Genomic DNA, 18,537 nt, shown 5'->3' on the forward strand with positions numbered 1-18,537 from the left:
AAATGGTTTTTAAATTCCCCTGCGCCGATCCCATTGCTCCGAAAATTTGATCGTATAAAGGGGAGGGGACAGGGGCGACGAATGACAGCAGGCCTAGGGGGCCCGATATGTAAATCCGGCCCTGACTGCAGGTGTCTCATCCAGTTGCAAGTATGCCGTGGATAATGCAAGGGGCTTCTGAATGAGCTCCAAAAGGACAATTTTGCAGTTGAAGCAATTTTGTCCAGGGCATAGGCAAATGATCCCTAAAATATGCAGGGTTATGCAAGATCAGAAGTCAGTAAGAGATGTGACACTAAATTTAATTCAAGAATCCTAAAAACGGAAATCTTAATACCAGTTGCAAAATTGCTTCCATTGCTTCGTCTGTTTCAATAATATGAAAATCTTCTTCATGCCTAGATAGTATGTACAGTATATATCAGGTAGGTTCTTATATTGCCTTAACGTGGCCCTTAAATGAAAGCTTTGCCCCATCTGTTATTAATGACTATATGATTAATATATTTACTCCATCCACTCTCCTCCTGCTCGTGTCCTTTCCCCTGTGGTACCACTTACGCCTCCTACCAAAGTCTGGTCCTCCCACTTCCTCAGTCTGCTATGAAACTCTCCAGCCTTGGAGCCAGGGAATAACGGGGACTGAAGTGGGGGAAGTTGCAGCATCACTGGCTACCAGTCTGGCACATTGAGTGGTGCTGAGAGCATGGACCTGTGCAGAAGACTCGTGGCTGCCTGGGCTCTGTGCCTGCTGCCAGGTGAGTGGGACAAATACACATTTCCCTCTCATACACTCACTGACATAGGACATAAACTTCATCCTATTCTTAACCCCCTGTGGGTATAGGGATGCACATTTAATGTCACAGTTGTCACAGTGTGCCCGCACAGAGAAGCAGATACTGGAATCATACCATTGAAATGATGCTTAAAATTCCATTGACTTGTAAATATTTTCTGTCCTATACAATTCATTCCATGAAATTTCCATCCAGTACCACATTTAACACATTACACAATCTCGATCAGAAATCAGCTACTTTGTGGCTTTGCAGATATTGCTAGACTACAACTTCAACCGCAAACCGTTAATGTTTAGTATTAAAATACACCAAACCTAAGCATGTAGATCTATGAGTTAAATTATTAAATTCTTTGGGGAGAGAGAATTTTTGCATGTTTCCAACTTTTTTATGGCAGCTGTTGAGAAATGCTTTGAGTAAACCGGGCTTATATATTTAAGTAAACCGGGTTTATATATTTGGATTATATTAACCTTGGGGAGCTGTGGATTTTGGGAAGAATGGGTTCGGAGCAAATGGAAAAGAGCTAGCTGCATGTGCAAGCTACTGATATTTTATTGGAACAAGTGCTATGATAGACAAAAGAATTAGCTGTGTGTGAGAGCTGCATATTATTTGAGCAACATCTGTCAGTGTCAAGCACTTTTCAAGGAATATTGAATCTCAGAAATGTGCCAAGTTATTCTGCGCCCCTCACTTTGCCTGAATGGGTTGCTAGCAGGATGCTCAGGTTATTACAAGTCACAGACAGTCTGTATACCTCATTGTCCCTTTAATGAGGAGGATTCCTCCCTTTCTCTCTGAAGCAGTACTCTCTCCGAGACCTCAACATCTGGCAGCAACTGGAAACAAAATCAGTCAGCCAAAAATCCCAAAGCAAAGCAGAAATGTGAGGAGCCGGGGGCTGGAGAGATGAAAGGCTGGAGCAGGGGACAGATTTGGGTAGGGGGGTAGGGGTGCTGAGCTTGGCATCTTCTGGAGATTGTGTAGCAGAATTTGGGGAGCTCAGGACCAAAAGGAAGCAGAGGAGGACAGGTCTGAAAGCTCTTCAGGGACTCCAGGCCACAGATATTTCAGGAGAGATGTGGTTTAAGCCGAGGAGAAAGGCTATAGGGAGAGATGTGAATGAGAAAGAAATAATGAACAAGACAACACCGGGAGAAAAAAGAAGGGAATGAAAGGAAAAGGGAACTATGGGGGGGGGAGTCTAATGGGAGCGGATACTGCTGCATTACTAGAATGTGCATTTCTTTAAATTCACTGATGTCAGAGACATAGGCAGGAGCAGGCCAATGGAAGTTTTAGGGAGAGGTTGTGTGGAGCAGCAGGAGACGTTATGGGGAAAGGGTAGATGTGGCAATAGGAAGAACTATAGGGAGGGGTTACACAAACTAGTTAAAGGGATTGGAAGAACTGTGCTGGGAGTTATATGAAAGTTATATAGAGCTCTTGATGGAATATAAGGAATGGTTCCAAGTGCACTTGAAATAATAGGAAGGCTCTTATATGAAGTCATAGAGATAAAAAAAATAGGCACTCTTGAATGCATTCATAAAAATTACAAAGCAGCAGGAGGTTGTTATTTTGGTTACTGTAGGTTATAGGTCCAGCTGAGTGGATCAATAGGATGAGATGCAGGAAGAATTTAGGGAAAGGGGTAAAGTGCACCTGTGAATTAGAAGTAGTGTTAATAGAGTCTGAGTAGGGTTATTGTATCAGTCCTCAGTCTGTGCTTCCTGTCACTGTATTTGCAATAAATAGGGGAAATGTTCTGTTGTGAATGCATTATAAGCAGTGATACAGTATAAGATATTATGTGGAAGTCACTTATGGTTCTTATCTCTGGCTGGTGTCTGTTGGTTGTGTAGAGCTACTATAGTAAGAATTACCTTATGTAATGTTCTGAAAGTATCACACCATTGTGATTTAATGTCCTCTGTGTTTTCTTTTATATGTTTTACAAAGGGAATATTCTCTGTCTTACCTACCTTAATCCTGGCCCTGTTCAGCCCTTTGTGCATATTAGTAGGCTTTGGCACATCAGTGATATCTACATGTCTGGCACCTGATCACTAGCTGCTCTTTATTACTTAGAGAATGACATAATCGTAAGGCATTTCGGGAGGAGGTGTCAGTCCCACTGTGTCATGAATGATGGAAACACTTGTTTCATGTCAGATTCTTGTCTGGATTCCCCACTAGAGGCATTCTCACTCCCAGCTCTGTAATTAACCAGCTATACTGCAGCGCTGGGAAGCCACAATAAGCACCATTTCAACTGACATATGCGGATAGATTAGAAGCGCGTCTGGTTCACCCTAGATTTAACTTTTAGTATGATGTCGACATTGATATTCTGACATCATATTCTGTTTTTTTTACATTGTCTTTCTATTATGGTTCTAGTTTTTTTTAAAAATGATACTTGGTTGCTGGGGTGAGTGCTGCCCAACAACCAGAAAGCAGCTTTATACTGACTTGGTTTCAAGAGACAGAGCTAGCAGTGCAGAAAGAGACAGTCAGATACTTTTAATGGGTGGAAATCAGAAAGTTGCTTTACATTTTTTCCTTGCACTAGTTAAAACATTTTTGGGGGTTTACGCCCCTCTAGGGCCCCCTATTTGTTTGGTTTGTGGGGAAGCACCCTGTTAGGGTACAACCAAACCGCAGCAATTTATCCCTATCAAGGAATGGCAATAATACCTTGTCCAACAGTATTTCAGTCCAGGAAGGAATAAGAAAATACATCTATATTTCTATTCTCTTTGATAAGCCTGTTCTGTGGTTCATTAGTACTCAGGGTTTCACTCATTAGGTTGCACTTTTGTATTTGTTTGGCAAATTCACCTTATTCTGAAGCAGGAGATGAGATTTATAGGCAAAAGCTCCCTGCAGGGGTTAATTCCACTCCAGCTCTAGTTTAGATCCTTTTTTACGACATTCCTGTGGGTTCTGCAGTAGAGGTTTTCTCAGGATAGAATTCGGCCTCAAGAAGTATCCCTCTTAGTGGTTGTATAATGCCTAATCCATAGCAACCATCATCCCTGATTTCCGGGTGCCCCCCGCAGATAACAGAATCCCATGCTACTGTCTTGGCTTCTCCAGCACGTGCACACTGGGGTTTTAAAGAGATGCTATAAACCAAACAAAGAGCCAGGAATTTAGCTTGAAAACATCTACTTAGAAAAATCAGAATAGCCCTGAGAAAAATTTTTTAATACACAATTTTTTTAAATGACTGTCTTCCTTTAAAAGATAAATAGCATATTTGTCATACTTTTTTGGCTGTATACTGTGCAGCCATTTAACCACTAATGCGATGAATTAGTTAATCAGATACAAAAAAGGCTACACAAAGCTAGGAGGAGCAAACTATTGTTTGCACAATAAAAATTGAGTATAATTCTAAGCAACTTCCCAATGGGCATTAATGAAGCATTTTCATTGGTTTCAAAGAGTATTTGTTGTATTTGCCAACGGCATTTATTTATCCATGTGCTATCTGCACATACCCCCTGAAACAATTGAAAACTATAGCAGAGGTTAGTTCTCTTCCAGGTCTGTTAACCAGCTGGCCTTTGCTACATTGTTTCATGAGTCAGAACCACCACCCCAGAGATTCTAAACAACCAGACAAATACTGCTTTTCAGCAGCAATTACATTAAAAATCTAGGTATCTGTCTGAATGCACATTAGAAAGTTGCTTAGAATTACATTTTGTTTTATTATGCTCGAAGAGGTGTGTGGGTGATGTTTCCCTTTAAAACATGATGTTTATATAATTAAAGGAAAGCTTTATAGCATGAAAAATAAATGTTAATATTATAAATTGAAATTTGGGATGATTGGTGTTGGTGGTTAGTGTGGTTTACCACAACCAAACTGTTGTGCTGCTTCCCCTAGGGGGCGCACAAAGCATTATTATAGGGTGCTCAGTCTCAACATTTCTTACAGTAAAAATGTGTGTGTGTGTTTATATATATATATATATATATATATATATATATATATATATATATATATATATATATATATATATATATATATAGTCAACTACAAGAGGTCCTCTGCACTCAACCCATTATCAATATATTTAAGACAGAGACATTTTGTGCATACTGCTACTAAAAAATGCCTTACCCTTTAAACAACACAGGGATTGTTTGTCCATATATTGCAATATATTTAAGCTGGCCAACTACGTCAAAGTCATCCCATATCTGGCCAGTCCTACGCTTAATTTTCATCTGATTCATTACGAATTCAATTGCTTATACATTTTGCAAAAGGACTAAGTTTTACCTGCAACTTACTAGCTGCTTTCAAAGTAAAACTCCCAAACTTGGCTGCCCTTTTATTAGACACCAGTGGGATCACCTGACTATAGCTGGGAGGGGTGGGAGCTACAACATAGAGCTGGTCACTGCTCCTGTATATATATATATATATATACACCCCCCCCCCCGCTTAATGGTCTTAAAAATGAATGGTGAGCACTTTCCCTTGTTTGTTCATGGATATATACTGTATATACTGTATTTAGCTATACCATGATTTCACTAACCTATAATGTAAAGGCTACACCATCATGAACCCCCAATAGCCTACATGTGCTCTTGGACAGCTCCAGAGTCTGTGACCTTAGTTGTCCTTGAGAGAGGAATTTTCCTCAACAGTATTTGGAAGGAGCTGCTCAGTGATGTGTCAGGGGAAGAAATCTTCTCTAATTAACAGCAAGAAGAAGGGAAATGTCAGATTGCTCAACTGCTCCTTCATTTTCCCACATTAGTAAGGGTAAGGCCACACTAGGCGATAGTGCCGCGATTTGACTCGCTGGCGATTTGTCGCGATTCCCCATAGACGCCAGCGCAAAAGTTTCCCCAGCGATTGCGGATTAAAAGTCGCGGCGAAAAGTCGCCGCGAGTCAAATCGCGGCGCTATCGCCTAGTGTGGCCTTAGCCTAAGAGAGAAATCATTGGCACACGTTTGTGGTCAATGTGTAACATTTTTGTAGTCACTTTTGATGCCTGTTGTTACAGTACAATAAAGACTTTGCTTTAAATCAGTAAAAGCTGATGCACGTTTTTATGGATACATAGATTTTCTATAAGAAAAGATGTTTAGCACATGCTGTGTATTAGACTGGAATTAAAGGGGCACTGATCAAAATTTCACTTTGATCTATGCTTCATTGTGTGTATATTGGCAAGTGCAGTAAGATAAGGTGACAATTAGAGGCTCTCCTGGGCTTTGTCCTTAGTACCAATAGGAAAATAGATCAAACAAATAGGAATTAGTCCCCTAAGGGTGCCATACACAGGGAGATCGCCAAACGAGCGGATCTCTCCCCAATGTGCCCACATTGAAGTGGGCAATATCGGGCTGATCTGATCGTGGGCCCTAGGTCCCAACGATCGGATCAGAATGGAGGCCAAATGGCAGTTGGATCGCGGAATTTTCTAACCTGCACGATCGGCATCTGCCTGACTTTCGGACAGCTATCGACTTGGTCTGTCAGCAGCTTTTATCAACCCGTGTATGGGGGCCTTTAAGTAGGTCAGGACACCAGATACAGTATCTTAACCGGATATACTGTTAGCACCGTAGAGATGTCTTAACAGAAACCATCACACATGAACATTAGGGAATCAGAATTAGAGGTTATAGTTACTTGCAGGTGATTCTAATGGTTTGGTGACCAACTGTAATCTTAAATGGAAATGGTGGCACAGCTTTATCAAGGAATGTATATTTTTGTTCAACCTCAGCTTCTTGTATCTGATAAGTAATTGTACTGGGTAACTGTACTGGGTTGCATGTGGGAGTTATGTTACAATATTTACACCATATAGGACAGAAATTCACCAAAGGGCAGGTGCCTATATAGAAAGAAAGACTCTAAAAACATGTCTCCCAAGTAGGGTTGCCGCCTGGCCGGTATTTATATATAAAAATGATGGTTGATCCCAATGTTATTAATAGGGGAAAAAGATAAATATGTAGGAAGGCCGGTATTTTTTTCCAGAAAAGGTGGCAACTCTACTCCCAAGGCTGCCAAGAGCTGAATCACTCTCTTGTGTATTCAACACATTTGAAATATCTGTTATAGGCATGTGCCATTTGGGGAGGGTTAGGGCATAAATATAGTGCCTAGGGCAGCACCGGACTTGCCTGGCCTCTTGTGGATGTTTAACCTGAAGGCCAGTTAGGATGAAAATTAATTAGAATTGCAGTTTGGTCTCCTAGCATTTGCTCAGCATGAAGGTCAGTCAGAGAAAGATTTAGGGGGAAATTTAGTAAAGGGCGAAGTGGCTAATGCTGGCGAAAATTTTCCAGCATGACGTCATTTCTACACTGCCGATTGACTAACGCTCGCTGGTGTAATTTTCGCCAAGGAGCAACTTCGCACTCTAACGCCAAGCGAAGCTTCGCTCTGGCAAAAGAGCGTTACTACGAGAATTCACTAAGATTTTGATTTTACTGAACGTTACCTCTAACGCCAGACTTGCCTTCGCCACCTAAAACCACGAGAAGTGCATTTTTTTGACGCGCGTCTTTTTTTTTTACGTACTCCGCCATACATGTCTATGGGCGTCATTTTTTCCGCGAAACGAGGCGAAAAAATTCGCCCATCCCTACAAAAAAGGTTTGACAACCACTGATCTAGAGGGTCCTGCATAGCAAGACTACTTCATAATGCTTTATTTCCCCTTTAAGAAAAACATTTTGGTGTGTGCAAAAGAGTTTTATCACAGTGACCAATTAGACCTTTTCGTAATATTAATACATTATAGCTGTTTGGATTTGGAAGTTATAACCAGTGTCGGACTGGGACACCAGGGGCTCACCCAAAAACCTTAGACTAGGGGCCCACCAAAGAACCATAGACTAGAGGCCCACTCTCTGTACTATTATTCTTCTTCTCCTCACTCAACCTCTATTCTCCTAGTCTCCATTTTTACATACTATAATCTATTATTCCATTTATTTAGCCTCTTTGTTCTCAAAGAAATAGGAAATGGCCATGAAATAGGCCAAATCTTTAGCAGCACAAGGGCCCACTGACACCTGGGCCCACCGGGAGTTTTCCTGGTATCCCGGTGGACCAGTCCGACACTGGTTATGACACAAACCTCTGCTACTACATTAAATCTGATATATAGATTTGACCAATAACTGCTCACAGGAAACACCATAAAATATATTCTTATCAAATCCAAAATGTCATTTTTTTTTTCCGGACAGCATTCTAATGGCATGAGTTATCATTGTTTACCCGCTTCCTGAGCAGAGTTGATTTCTCCCATATGTTCTTGGTATGTGCAAAATCAGCCGTTGGACCATTCAGCAGCACAGGAAATCCTCATATAAGCACAGATCAGTCAGTCTGCACAAGGGGGCAATTATTGTGAAAGACCTACCTGTTTCTTTGTTTGTATAACCTGACAGCCTGCTAGTTTACGGATCCTCCTGGATTATGAATCTTATCTAATCCTATGCAGTGTAAGGTTTCATAAATTCAGTGTATTTTATTGTACAGTGCAGCCTGTCCTGTGGATCTGCTTAAGCGAGGTAGCAATTATTTTATTAATTTCATCTTCTATTGGATTCAACTTAATCTACTATATCAATAAGATCTTTTTATAGCCTCTGTTCACCTATAGGCTAATGTCAGACAGGGGCTGAAATATGCAGGCTGAAAATCAGTCCCTATGCGGGCACGAGCTTCCTCTTCTGCCTGCACTAGGGTTGCCACTAGGGATGCACCGAATCCAGGATTCGGTTCAGGATTCGGCCAGGATCCTGAATCCTTATGCCAGGCCTATGCATATGCAAATTAGGGACGGGGAGGGAAATCGGGTGACTTTTTGTCACAAAACAAGGAAGTAAAAAATGTTTTCCCCTTCCCACCCCTAATTTGCATATCAAATTCAAATTCGGTTCGGTATTTAGCCAAATCTTTCGCGAAGGATTCAGGGGGTTCGCCCAAATCCAAAATAGTAGATTCGATGCAGCCCTGTGCCCGGAACTATTCATTTCTTCACTGAAGTTAGCCGTGTGTGTCTACACCAAAGCCAACACAATGGTTCCTGGTGTAGGCAGAAGAGAAGGCTAATACTTGCGTGGGAGCTGATTTTTGGCCTGCGTACTTCAGCAGGCCAATTTCAGACAACGTTTGGAATTAGCGATAGGGCTTTAGAGTTTAGGTGATAATTTAATAAACACACACATATATATGTTTACAGTATGTTTGATCTTTAAACACCATAAAGTTGGAGACACACAAACACACTTTAGAAATATTCCGCAAATCAGCCCATGGGCAGGATGACTAAGTTGTACTCATACCCCCATTCAACGCACAGGGTTTTCAGTTCACTCTATGGGGCAAATTCACCAACCTCCGAAAATTCGCCAGTGATGGCTTCACTCACATCGCAACACTTCGGCAGGCGTAGATTCGCCAGGACAACGCTAATTCATTAAAATCCGAAGTTGCGTCCAGGACGCCGAGCGCTGGCGATGTTGCACTAGCATTGCTGCGGCAAGCAAAGCGAAGTTGCGCTAGCGTTGGCTAATTTGCATACGGAGGAAAGTTAAAGTTGAATGTACATGTACATTACACTACACAAGCCCAGGGAACGTTAATAAAAGAAATAGAGTTGTTATATTGCCCTACATATGAGCCCAGTGTATAGTTTATGTGCCATATGTAAGGAAATATAGGGGGGAAGCCGGGTACCCCAGAAAAAAATTACGATCTTTTGCAGCCGATCACCCTGAAAAATGAAAAGTCGCCAGCGTTTTTTGGGACTTAGAAATTTTTTTTGACGTGGCGAAGGCAAGTCTGGTGCAAGAGGTAACGTTCAGTAAAATCGTCATCTTAGTGAATTTGCGAAGTAACGCTCTCTCGCCAGAGCAAAACTTTGCCTGGGGTAAGGGTGCTAAGTAGCGCTAGAGTGTATCGCTTTCACTAGCGAAGTTACGCCAGCGACCATTAGTAAATCGGCGAAGCACCGAAATGACGTCATGCTGTCGAATTTTCGCCAGCGTTAGTCACTTCGCCCTTTAGTAAATTTGCCCCTATGAAACTGGCAGCCCATGCAGTTCTGAAACGCTCATTAATATATATAAAAACTATGTCATATGATAATTTTCTATTTGATCACAGATCTACAGTCCATAGCTGGCACAATATTAATTTTATGAAGACATTGCAACCTGTGATGGTGTATTATAGCAATTGTGATTGTCCTCATATCTAAATGACATTACTCAGTGAGTAGATTGACTGGTGTTTTTTTTGTGTATTCACATATATGATTTTAATTCACGTTCCTTATTCTCCAGGCATTACTGACACATTCAACATCGATACGAAGAAACCAAGGATCATCTCGGGCTCTAAGGATGCATTCTTTGGGTACACCGTGCAGCAGCATCAAATTGCTGGCAAAAAATGGTATGTTAGAATTTACAGATTTGCATCTTTAGAAACAAAATAGATAACTGTATTATTAAAAGACTGGAATGTACATTATCTTACCAGGCATGGAGTAGGTTATTATACTGTATAGTCATCTGCTACTAATTCACAAATGCAAAAAATTAATGTTACACTTTATTAGATACCCTATTATCAAATTCTACATCAGTGCTCTCCAACCAGAGTTCAGTTGAACAGACACAGCGCTCCATGGGAATTGTATGGTCCCCCTGGACTTTCCAAAGACTTCCTAGATTTTTTTATAGGACATCATCAATAATATCAATATTATTTGATATATTGGATATTTGGCTCAGTGTCAAGTTGGACAGCTTTTGTCCAAATAATGTTCAATGATTACAATTTACAGTACAGTACAGAGGACGTTAAGGGCCTAATTTAATCATTATCATATCTCAGCAGTATCTGTATAAATAGATTTCAGACACAATGCCTCACTTAGTACAATGAAATTATGTTATTGTAGTATCTAGAAAGACTATAGGGGTCATTGATGAAGCACTACCACAGTTGTGGTCACTGGAATTGATTAGGACACCAAAGATTTTCAGCTCGGCTGTGTTCAATTTGTTTCAAAGCACACTTGCAATTGTGCACGTTTGAACACATTGGCCACAGTGGAATATGATTCATTGACACCTTGCATCAGCAGTTTAAACCTTTATCTCCCTTCCATTTGGTAACATCACCATTTTACCCGAGGTGCTGTCTCTATGTATATGCACACCAGTGGCATGGGAGTCCAGAAAGGACTAATCCCTAAGGCTGTAATTTTAGAAAGATTGGAATGCAAAGTGTGAGTTGTTCTTCAGATGATTTCTATTTGAATCATGGGGTCACAAAATGTGTTGTAGTATTATAACAAATTTGTGGTTGACCTATAAAGACCACTAAACCTACTGATTGGCTGCTTTGGGTTACTAGAACTGTTGCAAATCTTGCATCTTTATTTAGACAGTCCTCTTGATATTCATGACATGCTGAGCTGTTACTTCTCTATATAATGTGTTAGCAACAGTTTATATTCCTTTGTCCCACAGATACATTACTTAGAGCTCATAACTTTTTGGTCTGGGAGAACATAAGAAGCTGTGAGATATAGTTCATACTAGTGGTCAATGTTTGTGCCTTTGACAACAGAGTTCCTGTGGGAGAAATGGTGCTGTGTATAAACAATGAAGGGTAAAACAAATAAGCAGCATAAAAACACAAGGGAAACACAATAGTTTAACTGTAATTACAACTAGCACTATGGAGCACAAATATAAAGCCCAGCTGTCAGCCAGTGATTTAAAATCTTGAATTAAGTAGCATGTAGCTATTTTTCCAAAGCCTTGACATGACCCTCAGGTCCCAGATTCACTAAAGTTAAAAGAAATGACATAATCTGAACAAAATCCCAGCAGATCATTTGCGGTCAGTGCTCTAGTGAGGGAATTATAAGTATATAGCATTAGAGCTGAGCTCTGGAATTAAGGAAATAATGCTTGGGCACAGGAAACTTCTTGATCACATCAGGTTTCTGACTATATGACTCATATTGTTCCTGATAAAATATGTACTCTATATAATATGTTCCCAAACAACCAATCCACTGTTTCTTATTATCTTTAAAACTGACTTAGATGTGGTCAGGTCAGTTAAACAACTGGTCTATAGGGAAGGTATGGGCATCAACACAATTTTGACTTATGATGGCATATCAGAGGGCTACTAATGTATATCTTCATTGTTCCCTTCATATTTGTCTAATGGAGATATTAATAGGTGAATGTGTATTTGCTGTTGGTTGCTTCCTTGAAAGTGTACTTTACTGGCTTGAGTTGCAGTTTAAGGGGGTTATTTACTGAGACCCCCAGAGTATTAAGTCTGTGTATGGCTGCACCTCACACACCTGTAGGTTCAAGACAACCCTGTCCTTACAGCCTGCTATAGGGGATTCAGTATGTATGGCCAGTGCCTGTCTATGTGACTAACCCCATCTGCCTCTCATGAATACAGTGCTGTCTATCGCAGGCTACTGTATTCATGGATCTAATGCAGCTCTTTTTACTGTGAAAAATTACAATTGGTCAGCACTCACCAAACTGGTTGAAAAAACAATGAACAGGTGCCTGTATAAATTTGCCCATCTCAAGTGACTAAGGGTAGGACTAGATGGACGGCAGTCGCAGCGCCTGTTTAGTGTGCGCCTGCGCGAATTTGCCTGCGCATGCGCGAATTTGCGCATGCGCAGAAGTGCACAAAGCGTGAAAAATACATAGAGTCGGCAAGAGAAGGGAACCGGACTTGGGGTAGGCGACAGAGGAGGTACCTGGCGCCCTCCCCAGCCCTAGGCACGTGCCTGCTCTGCCTACCCCTAGTTCCGGCCCTGATCGCCATCTCATTATTTTCAATGTCCTGTCCGGATTTCCTAATTTGTAAATCCAGACAGGAAGGTTTCACCGTGACAGCCCTTCCAAATACCAAGGGTGAAATCCGGACAGGTGGCAACCCTAATAGTGTCACAATAATGCACAGTACGCCATAATGTCACTTACAGAGTCGGACGGGCCCGGCGGGAAACCAGAAAAAACCCGGTGGGCCCCGACCCTCATGGGCTCCTGCCAGGCCAGACTCCCTCTCCTGATATTCCCATATCTGCTCCCATTGGGGTTGTACTGCTTGTGCGGATTTCCACATTTAAAAATTTCGGACAGTCAATGACGCAGCAATTAGCCAATTGCTGATCAACACATCATAAAACTGTGTTGATCATAGCCAGACCCCTGAAATTGCACCAGCCTCACCTCTGACATCATCAGCCAAGCCGCCTGATGTCATCCGCCCTCCACCTGGACTCTCAAGCCACAAAAGGTTGTAACCTTAGTTCCCATGGACATCCTTTTGAGGTTTAACCACACAAGAGCTTAAGAGAGGGCATGTCCTAGCAATTCAAAGCATAATTTGCAAAGGACCGCAAATTGAGCATTCAGTAATAAGGTATTTTTGTACAGAGAGGTAGCAAATAATTGTTTAAGCTCAAGTATTCTTTGACATGAGTTCAATTCTGCAATAGGCCCTATTCTGGTTATATAAAAGCAGTTGTGGGTTTCCAGCCAGTAGCACATTATGTATATAACATTATGTGTAACTTTCCACATTGCCTGAGTGCCTCACTATCAATTGTCATCTATGATTATAAATTGTTTTAATAAACACAATGTTAAGTATGTCCTATGCGCCTCTCTGGGAAGAAATTGCCTCTTTTCCTGGGATTAGAGTTCAAGTGGAAGTGAGGTACTACATACAAAAGATCAGTTTATGATTCTCAAGGGATCAGAATAAACGTGATGTCAATTAGAGGGAAATGTAAGGGTAGTTTAGGTTTTTGAGACCTTAAAAGTTTTTCTGAAAAAATAAAATGCATTTTGGTTGTATATGTGTGTTTTTATCATATCATACTGTAAAGAACTACGCAAACATATTGGAGCTATATATTTAAAGGTTTTATGAATAAATATAAACCAGGGACATACATTGCAGGGCCTGAGTGCAACTATTCAGCAAACAAATGAAGCCACAGTACAGCATGATCTATTACTGGCCACTGGCATCTGTTGGGTTAAATGCATCAGGACAGGAAAAGAATTTTCTGTTTGTTTATCTACTTTGTGGTGAGTTTGTATCTCAATGGGAATCGGAAGAAATCTTCACAGCTGACAGCTTTATTTTAAACAGCTTTACTTAATAGTGGAATTTCATTCTGGCAATCAGTCCAAATAAATGAAATAAAAACAGTTACTGGATCCTCACACATTAACCCCTTAATTGCTTATTAAGCAATTAAGGGGTTAATGTGTGAGGATCGTTAATGATGTCATGTTCTATATGCAACTTCCTGTGTTACCTTGTATAAATAGGTGTAAACCAATGTTTGTTACTTGAATGCTGCCCTTGGCTTGAAAAAGGGGTTTGTATACCCCAAAACGTCGCCCTATGGGCTTTGGTATGTCTTTCTACAATATATATCTTTTTTTGCATAGGAAACTTGGAGAGCTGTGTCAGTTTATATTTTTTCTATGATATTGGCTACTTTGGCAGTGCCTTTTTGACTACTTGCACCCAGAAACCAAGAGGGACAGAAAATGTCTGGGACGAGTTAGAAAATGTTTATCATTAAAAGAACTTTGTTTCCCCCAACAGAGGGGATTTTACAGTGTCAAATTTATTCTAGAGGGATGTTTGCAGGGGTAAAATTATTTTAATTACTGTACCAAGTAAGAGTTGCAGTAGATACTCCACATTGTGGTATCCATAGAACAGATGTGGCAAATGTGATCCCCGTAGTCTAAATATTTATGGTAAAATAACATATTGTAGAGAAATGTTTCACTGAAATATATAGAACTCTAGTTTCGATTTTACAAGACAGAAAATCTAGTATTTAGTGTGAAACCTTTTACTCTACCTGACACCACAATCAATATACAATCCCTATAGATATGAAACAGATCCAAACAAACTACTTTTTCACAAAAATATTCGCAATGTTAATAATTTTCAATATTTTTGTTCAGTTTATTTGTTAAATAACTAATTGCACCCCAATTGTGCTCAAGCAGTCAGAGCCATTTTCTTCTCTCCATGTGAAGCTTTGATTGACATGTTCTTTTGCTACTTTTAGGGGATTAAAACCTTTTTTTGTCTTCTGGATATCTGGTCTTAATAAATCAAAGCAAACTACAGAAATGCTAATGCTACAGAAATGTTGGTTACGTGTCAATATGGGAAGGAACAGAGCAACATCTATTTAAAAATAAAGTGCCCTTTTAGGTTTAATATTTTTCATGGGAGGATGTTTATAACATTTGTCACTAAGGGATCAATTTGTTATCCAGAATCTCCTTTATACAGCAATCCCGTTTTTCTATAGTTTACACATAAACAATTCTTCTTTTGATTTTTTTTTTCTCAAGTGATGCTCATTAACTATCGAGCCTAAGGAAATTCTTGTTGATGGAGTTTCCTAATGTTCCAGTTGTTGAGTAGATTTAAGGCATAGAATGATCATTTATCTGTAAAGGTCCCAAGTATAATATTTATACTCCTCTATCGATGTTTACTGCTTGCTATTAGAGATATGCCTGATTATTAGTTTCACTGAGCAACTTCGCTTTCGAAATACACAAGTGGAGAACAAAAAAGTGGTTTCAGCCAAACTGTCCATCAGACTGGGAATAAGTAGTAAGAGAATTTACATCATGTCTCACTGTACCTGGCCTTTAGGATTGGTGGTAAAAGCCCCCTAAATAATGATATTAACAAAAACCCACTGTAAATAATTCAGTTTAAAATACCTAAAAGAACTGCATTGGAGAACTGGACAGCAAACTGGCAAATTAGTTTCACTGTTACTAAGTGCAATAATAATAAATAAGTTAATAATTATTTATAGGTACTTCAGTAGAAATAACATAAATGACTAACTAGTAATGTTTTGGGGGGTTATGGGGAGTTTTGTGGCTAACAAGCTGTGAAACTCTAGGCATTGTCATTCTGTGGCTACTAAAGCAAATAAAGTTCTGTCTTGCATAAAAAAGGGCAATAACTTAGTGGATAAAAACATAATTATGCCTCTTTATCGATCCCTGGTGAGGCCTCATCTGGAGTATGCAGTGCAGTTTTGGGCTCCAGTCCTTAAGAGGGATATAAATGAGCTGGAGAGAGTGCAGCAACATGTAATTAAACTAACTGGTAAAGGGAATGTAAGAGTTAAATTATGCGGAAAGACTGTTGAGACTTGGGTTGTTTTCTCTAAAGAAAAAGGTGTTGCAAGGGCATATGATTAATCTTTACAAGCACATTAGAACATATAATAGACTGATAGCAGGGGATCTTTTATTCGCATAGGAAAGGCCAACAAACAAGAAGCCACCTCTTTAGACTTGAATAACTGAACTTTTATTTGAAGCAGCCCAAAAGGTTGTTATGGATGGGGGCAGTGAGGTGTTGGAATGCCCTGATGGGTGATGTTGTGATGGCATATTTTATTAATGCCTTTGATGACTTCATGGACAACCATAATAATCTATAGTGATTCGACAGTTAATTCAGTATACGTTTGTGTCTTTTTTCAGTCCAAATTAACTATGTATCTACACACAGAGTTCAAGGGTAAATGTTACAAAAATGTTAGTTATGGGCACATTTACTATGGGTCGAATATCAAGGGTTATTTAACCCTTGATATTCGACCATCGAAGTTAAGATTTACCGCAATCGAAGGAAAAATTGTTTGATCGAACGATTAAATCCTTCGAACCGAATGATTCGAAGGATTTTAATCCATTGATCGAACGTTTTTCCTTCGATCAGAAATTGCTAGGAAAGCCTATGGGGACCTTCCCCATAGGCTAACATTGGTGCTCGGTAGGTTTTAGGTGGCGAAGTAGGTGGTCGTAGTTTTTTTAAAGAGACAGTACTTCGACTATCGAATGGTCGAATAGTCGAACGATTTTTAGTTCGATTCGAAGTCAAAGTCGTAGTCGATGGTCGAAGTAGCCAAAAAAATACTTCGAAATTCTAAGTATTTTTTTATTCCTATCCTTCACTCAAGCTAAGTAAATGTGCCCCTTAGTGCCTCTCAACAAGCTGATATTTGTGATGGGTTAAAAAGATTGTTTGGCAACCACATGCTGTAACTGTTTTGTAGAAAGGAGCATCATCTTCATGAGTAATGACATCCCCCTGCAGCTCGGAGGAAACTGAAGTGATATAAGGAATAGTTTTGTGTAAACACGCCATTAGGCCCTTGCACATGCAGGTAAGAGACATTGGCTCATGTGAGACCAGCCACAGAGATTAGATATCATGCAGTAGTTTGGTGCAGACACACTCTGTGTAGCAGTGGCCCAAACACACCAGTCCTTGGAATAGTAAAACAAAAGAGAGGGTATTGATCAATGCACATTCCATGGTCTCCTGTTTCATAAGTAATTTAGAACTATGTGCATAGGTTTTAGTTACGAAGTTATGAAAATTATGAAATTGGTGAGCCACCATACCCCATCAAGATAAACCCCACATGGTGGTCCTTAGCTAATACTAAATATAGTATTCAAAAGGCTGGCGCCTCTCTGCATAGAAGCATTTCTTGAGAAAATCTTTCCTGACCTGGGCATTGCTTTGACTCACAGAGCTTAGATACTAGTGGACCAGGGAATGTGTGTTGAGCAATCCCCTCTCTTTTATATCCTTGCAGCTAATTTGGCCAGATCGATCTCACTTGTATATTTTACTTTTAGTCTTGGAGTGCTCCCACAACACATCTATTTTGGAATGGAGAAGCCATTGTATCCCCTTTTTATTCTCTCTCTAAGGGACAAGAAGGACTTTTGCTTTAAGCTTTAAGTTGTTATTGGCACAGAAAGTGCCAGTGCTTTGCCTTATCCATGACATCAGGTAACTCCTAATTCCCTTGCTGGTTCTCATCGCGTCACTTCAGGGCCAGTGCCTGGAAATTCACAGTCACTTATTTCCAGGTAGCGCCAGCTGCATACAAAGTGCAGTCATATTTCAGTACTGCTCAACATTGTTATAACTGTGAATGTCTACTTTCCAGACAGTAAAATGCTGTTATAGAATTCTGGCTATTAAAGTGCACATAAAAAGAGATGGTAAAAATGTCAAACTAAACAAATGGAAAAACCCTTGTAAAACTGCTCAGAAAAAATATGTGTAATTTGTGGGTGTCATCATGGGTGGAAAAGGTTTGAGGAGTTCCCAAGTGCAGGGATATTCTGGTATCTCATTTCAAAGTTAGGCAAGTTTCAGGTAGAATGTGGATAGAATAAGAATAAGCCTATTTCACAGAAAATGACTGAAAAATCTAATTAAAACATTTTTAATGGTTATAAAGGTATCAGGTCTTTCAGTGTACCTATCTCTGCTTTACCAATGGTAGCTCCACAGTTAGGGCTCTTACTCACGAGCGGTTGTAGCTGCACTCCCCTGCATTCAGTTTTTCTGCGTCCAGCCGCAGGGGAGCGCAGGAATAGACGCATTACATTTTTTCAATGGGGCTGTACTCACACAGGCGCGTGTAGGCGCTGAACGCAGGAAAAATGCAGCATGTTGCGTCTCAACCTGCGTTCGGCGCCTACACGCGCCTGTGTGACTACAGCCCCATTGGAAAAAAATGTAATGCGTCTATTCCTGCGCTCCCCTGCAGCTGAACGCAGAAA

At 40.3% G+C, this 18,537-nt stretch overlaps 1 protein-coding gene across 1 annotated transcript in view; it reads left to right on the top strand.

The window, feature by feature from the left end:
* The first annotated feature begins 614 nt into the window (after window positions 1-614).
* The window catches only part of itga11.S (integrin subunit alpha 11 S homeolog), a 53,483-nt gene continuing 35,560 nt past the window's right edge, over window positions 615-18,537 (top strand). Inside the window, exons 1-2 of the mRNA XM_018255232.2 lie at window positions 615-758; window positions 10,156-10,267. Coding sequence (XP_018110721.2) covers window positions 707-758; window positions 10,156-10,267 — 164 coding nt within the window. The 5' untranslated portion in view covers window positions 615-706. The remainder of the gene's footprint in view (window positions 759-10,155; window positions 10,268-18,537) is intronic.

This window comes from Xenopus laevis, chromosome 3S (genome assembly GCF_017654675.1).
Source record: "Xenopus laevis strain J_2021 chromosome 3S, Xenopus_laevis_v10.1, whole genome shotgun sequence".
In the NCBI taxonomy this organism is placed as follows: Eukaryota; Metazoa; Chordata; class Amphibia; order Anura; family Pipidae; genus Xenopus; species Xenopus laevis.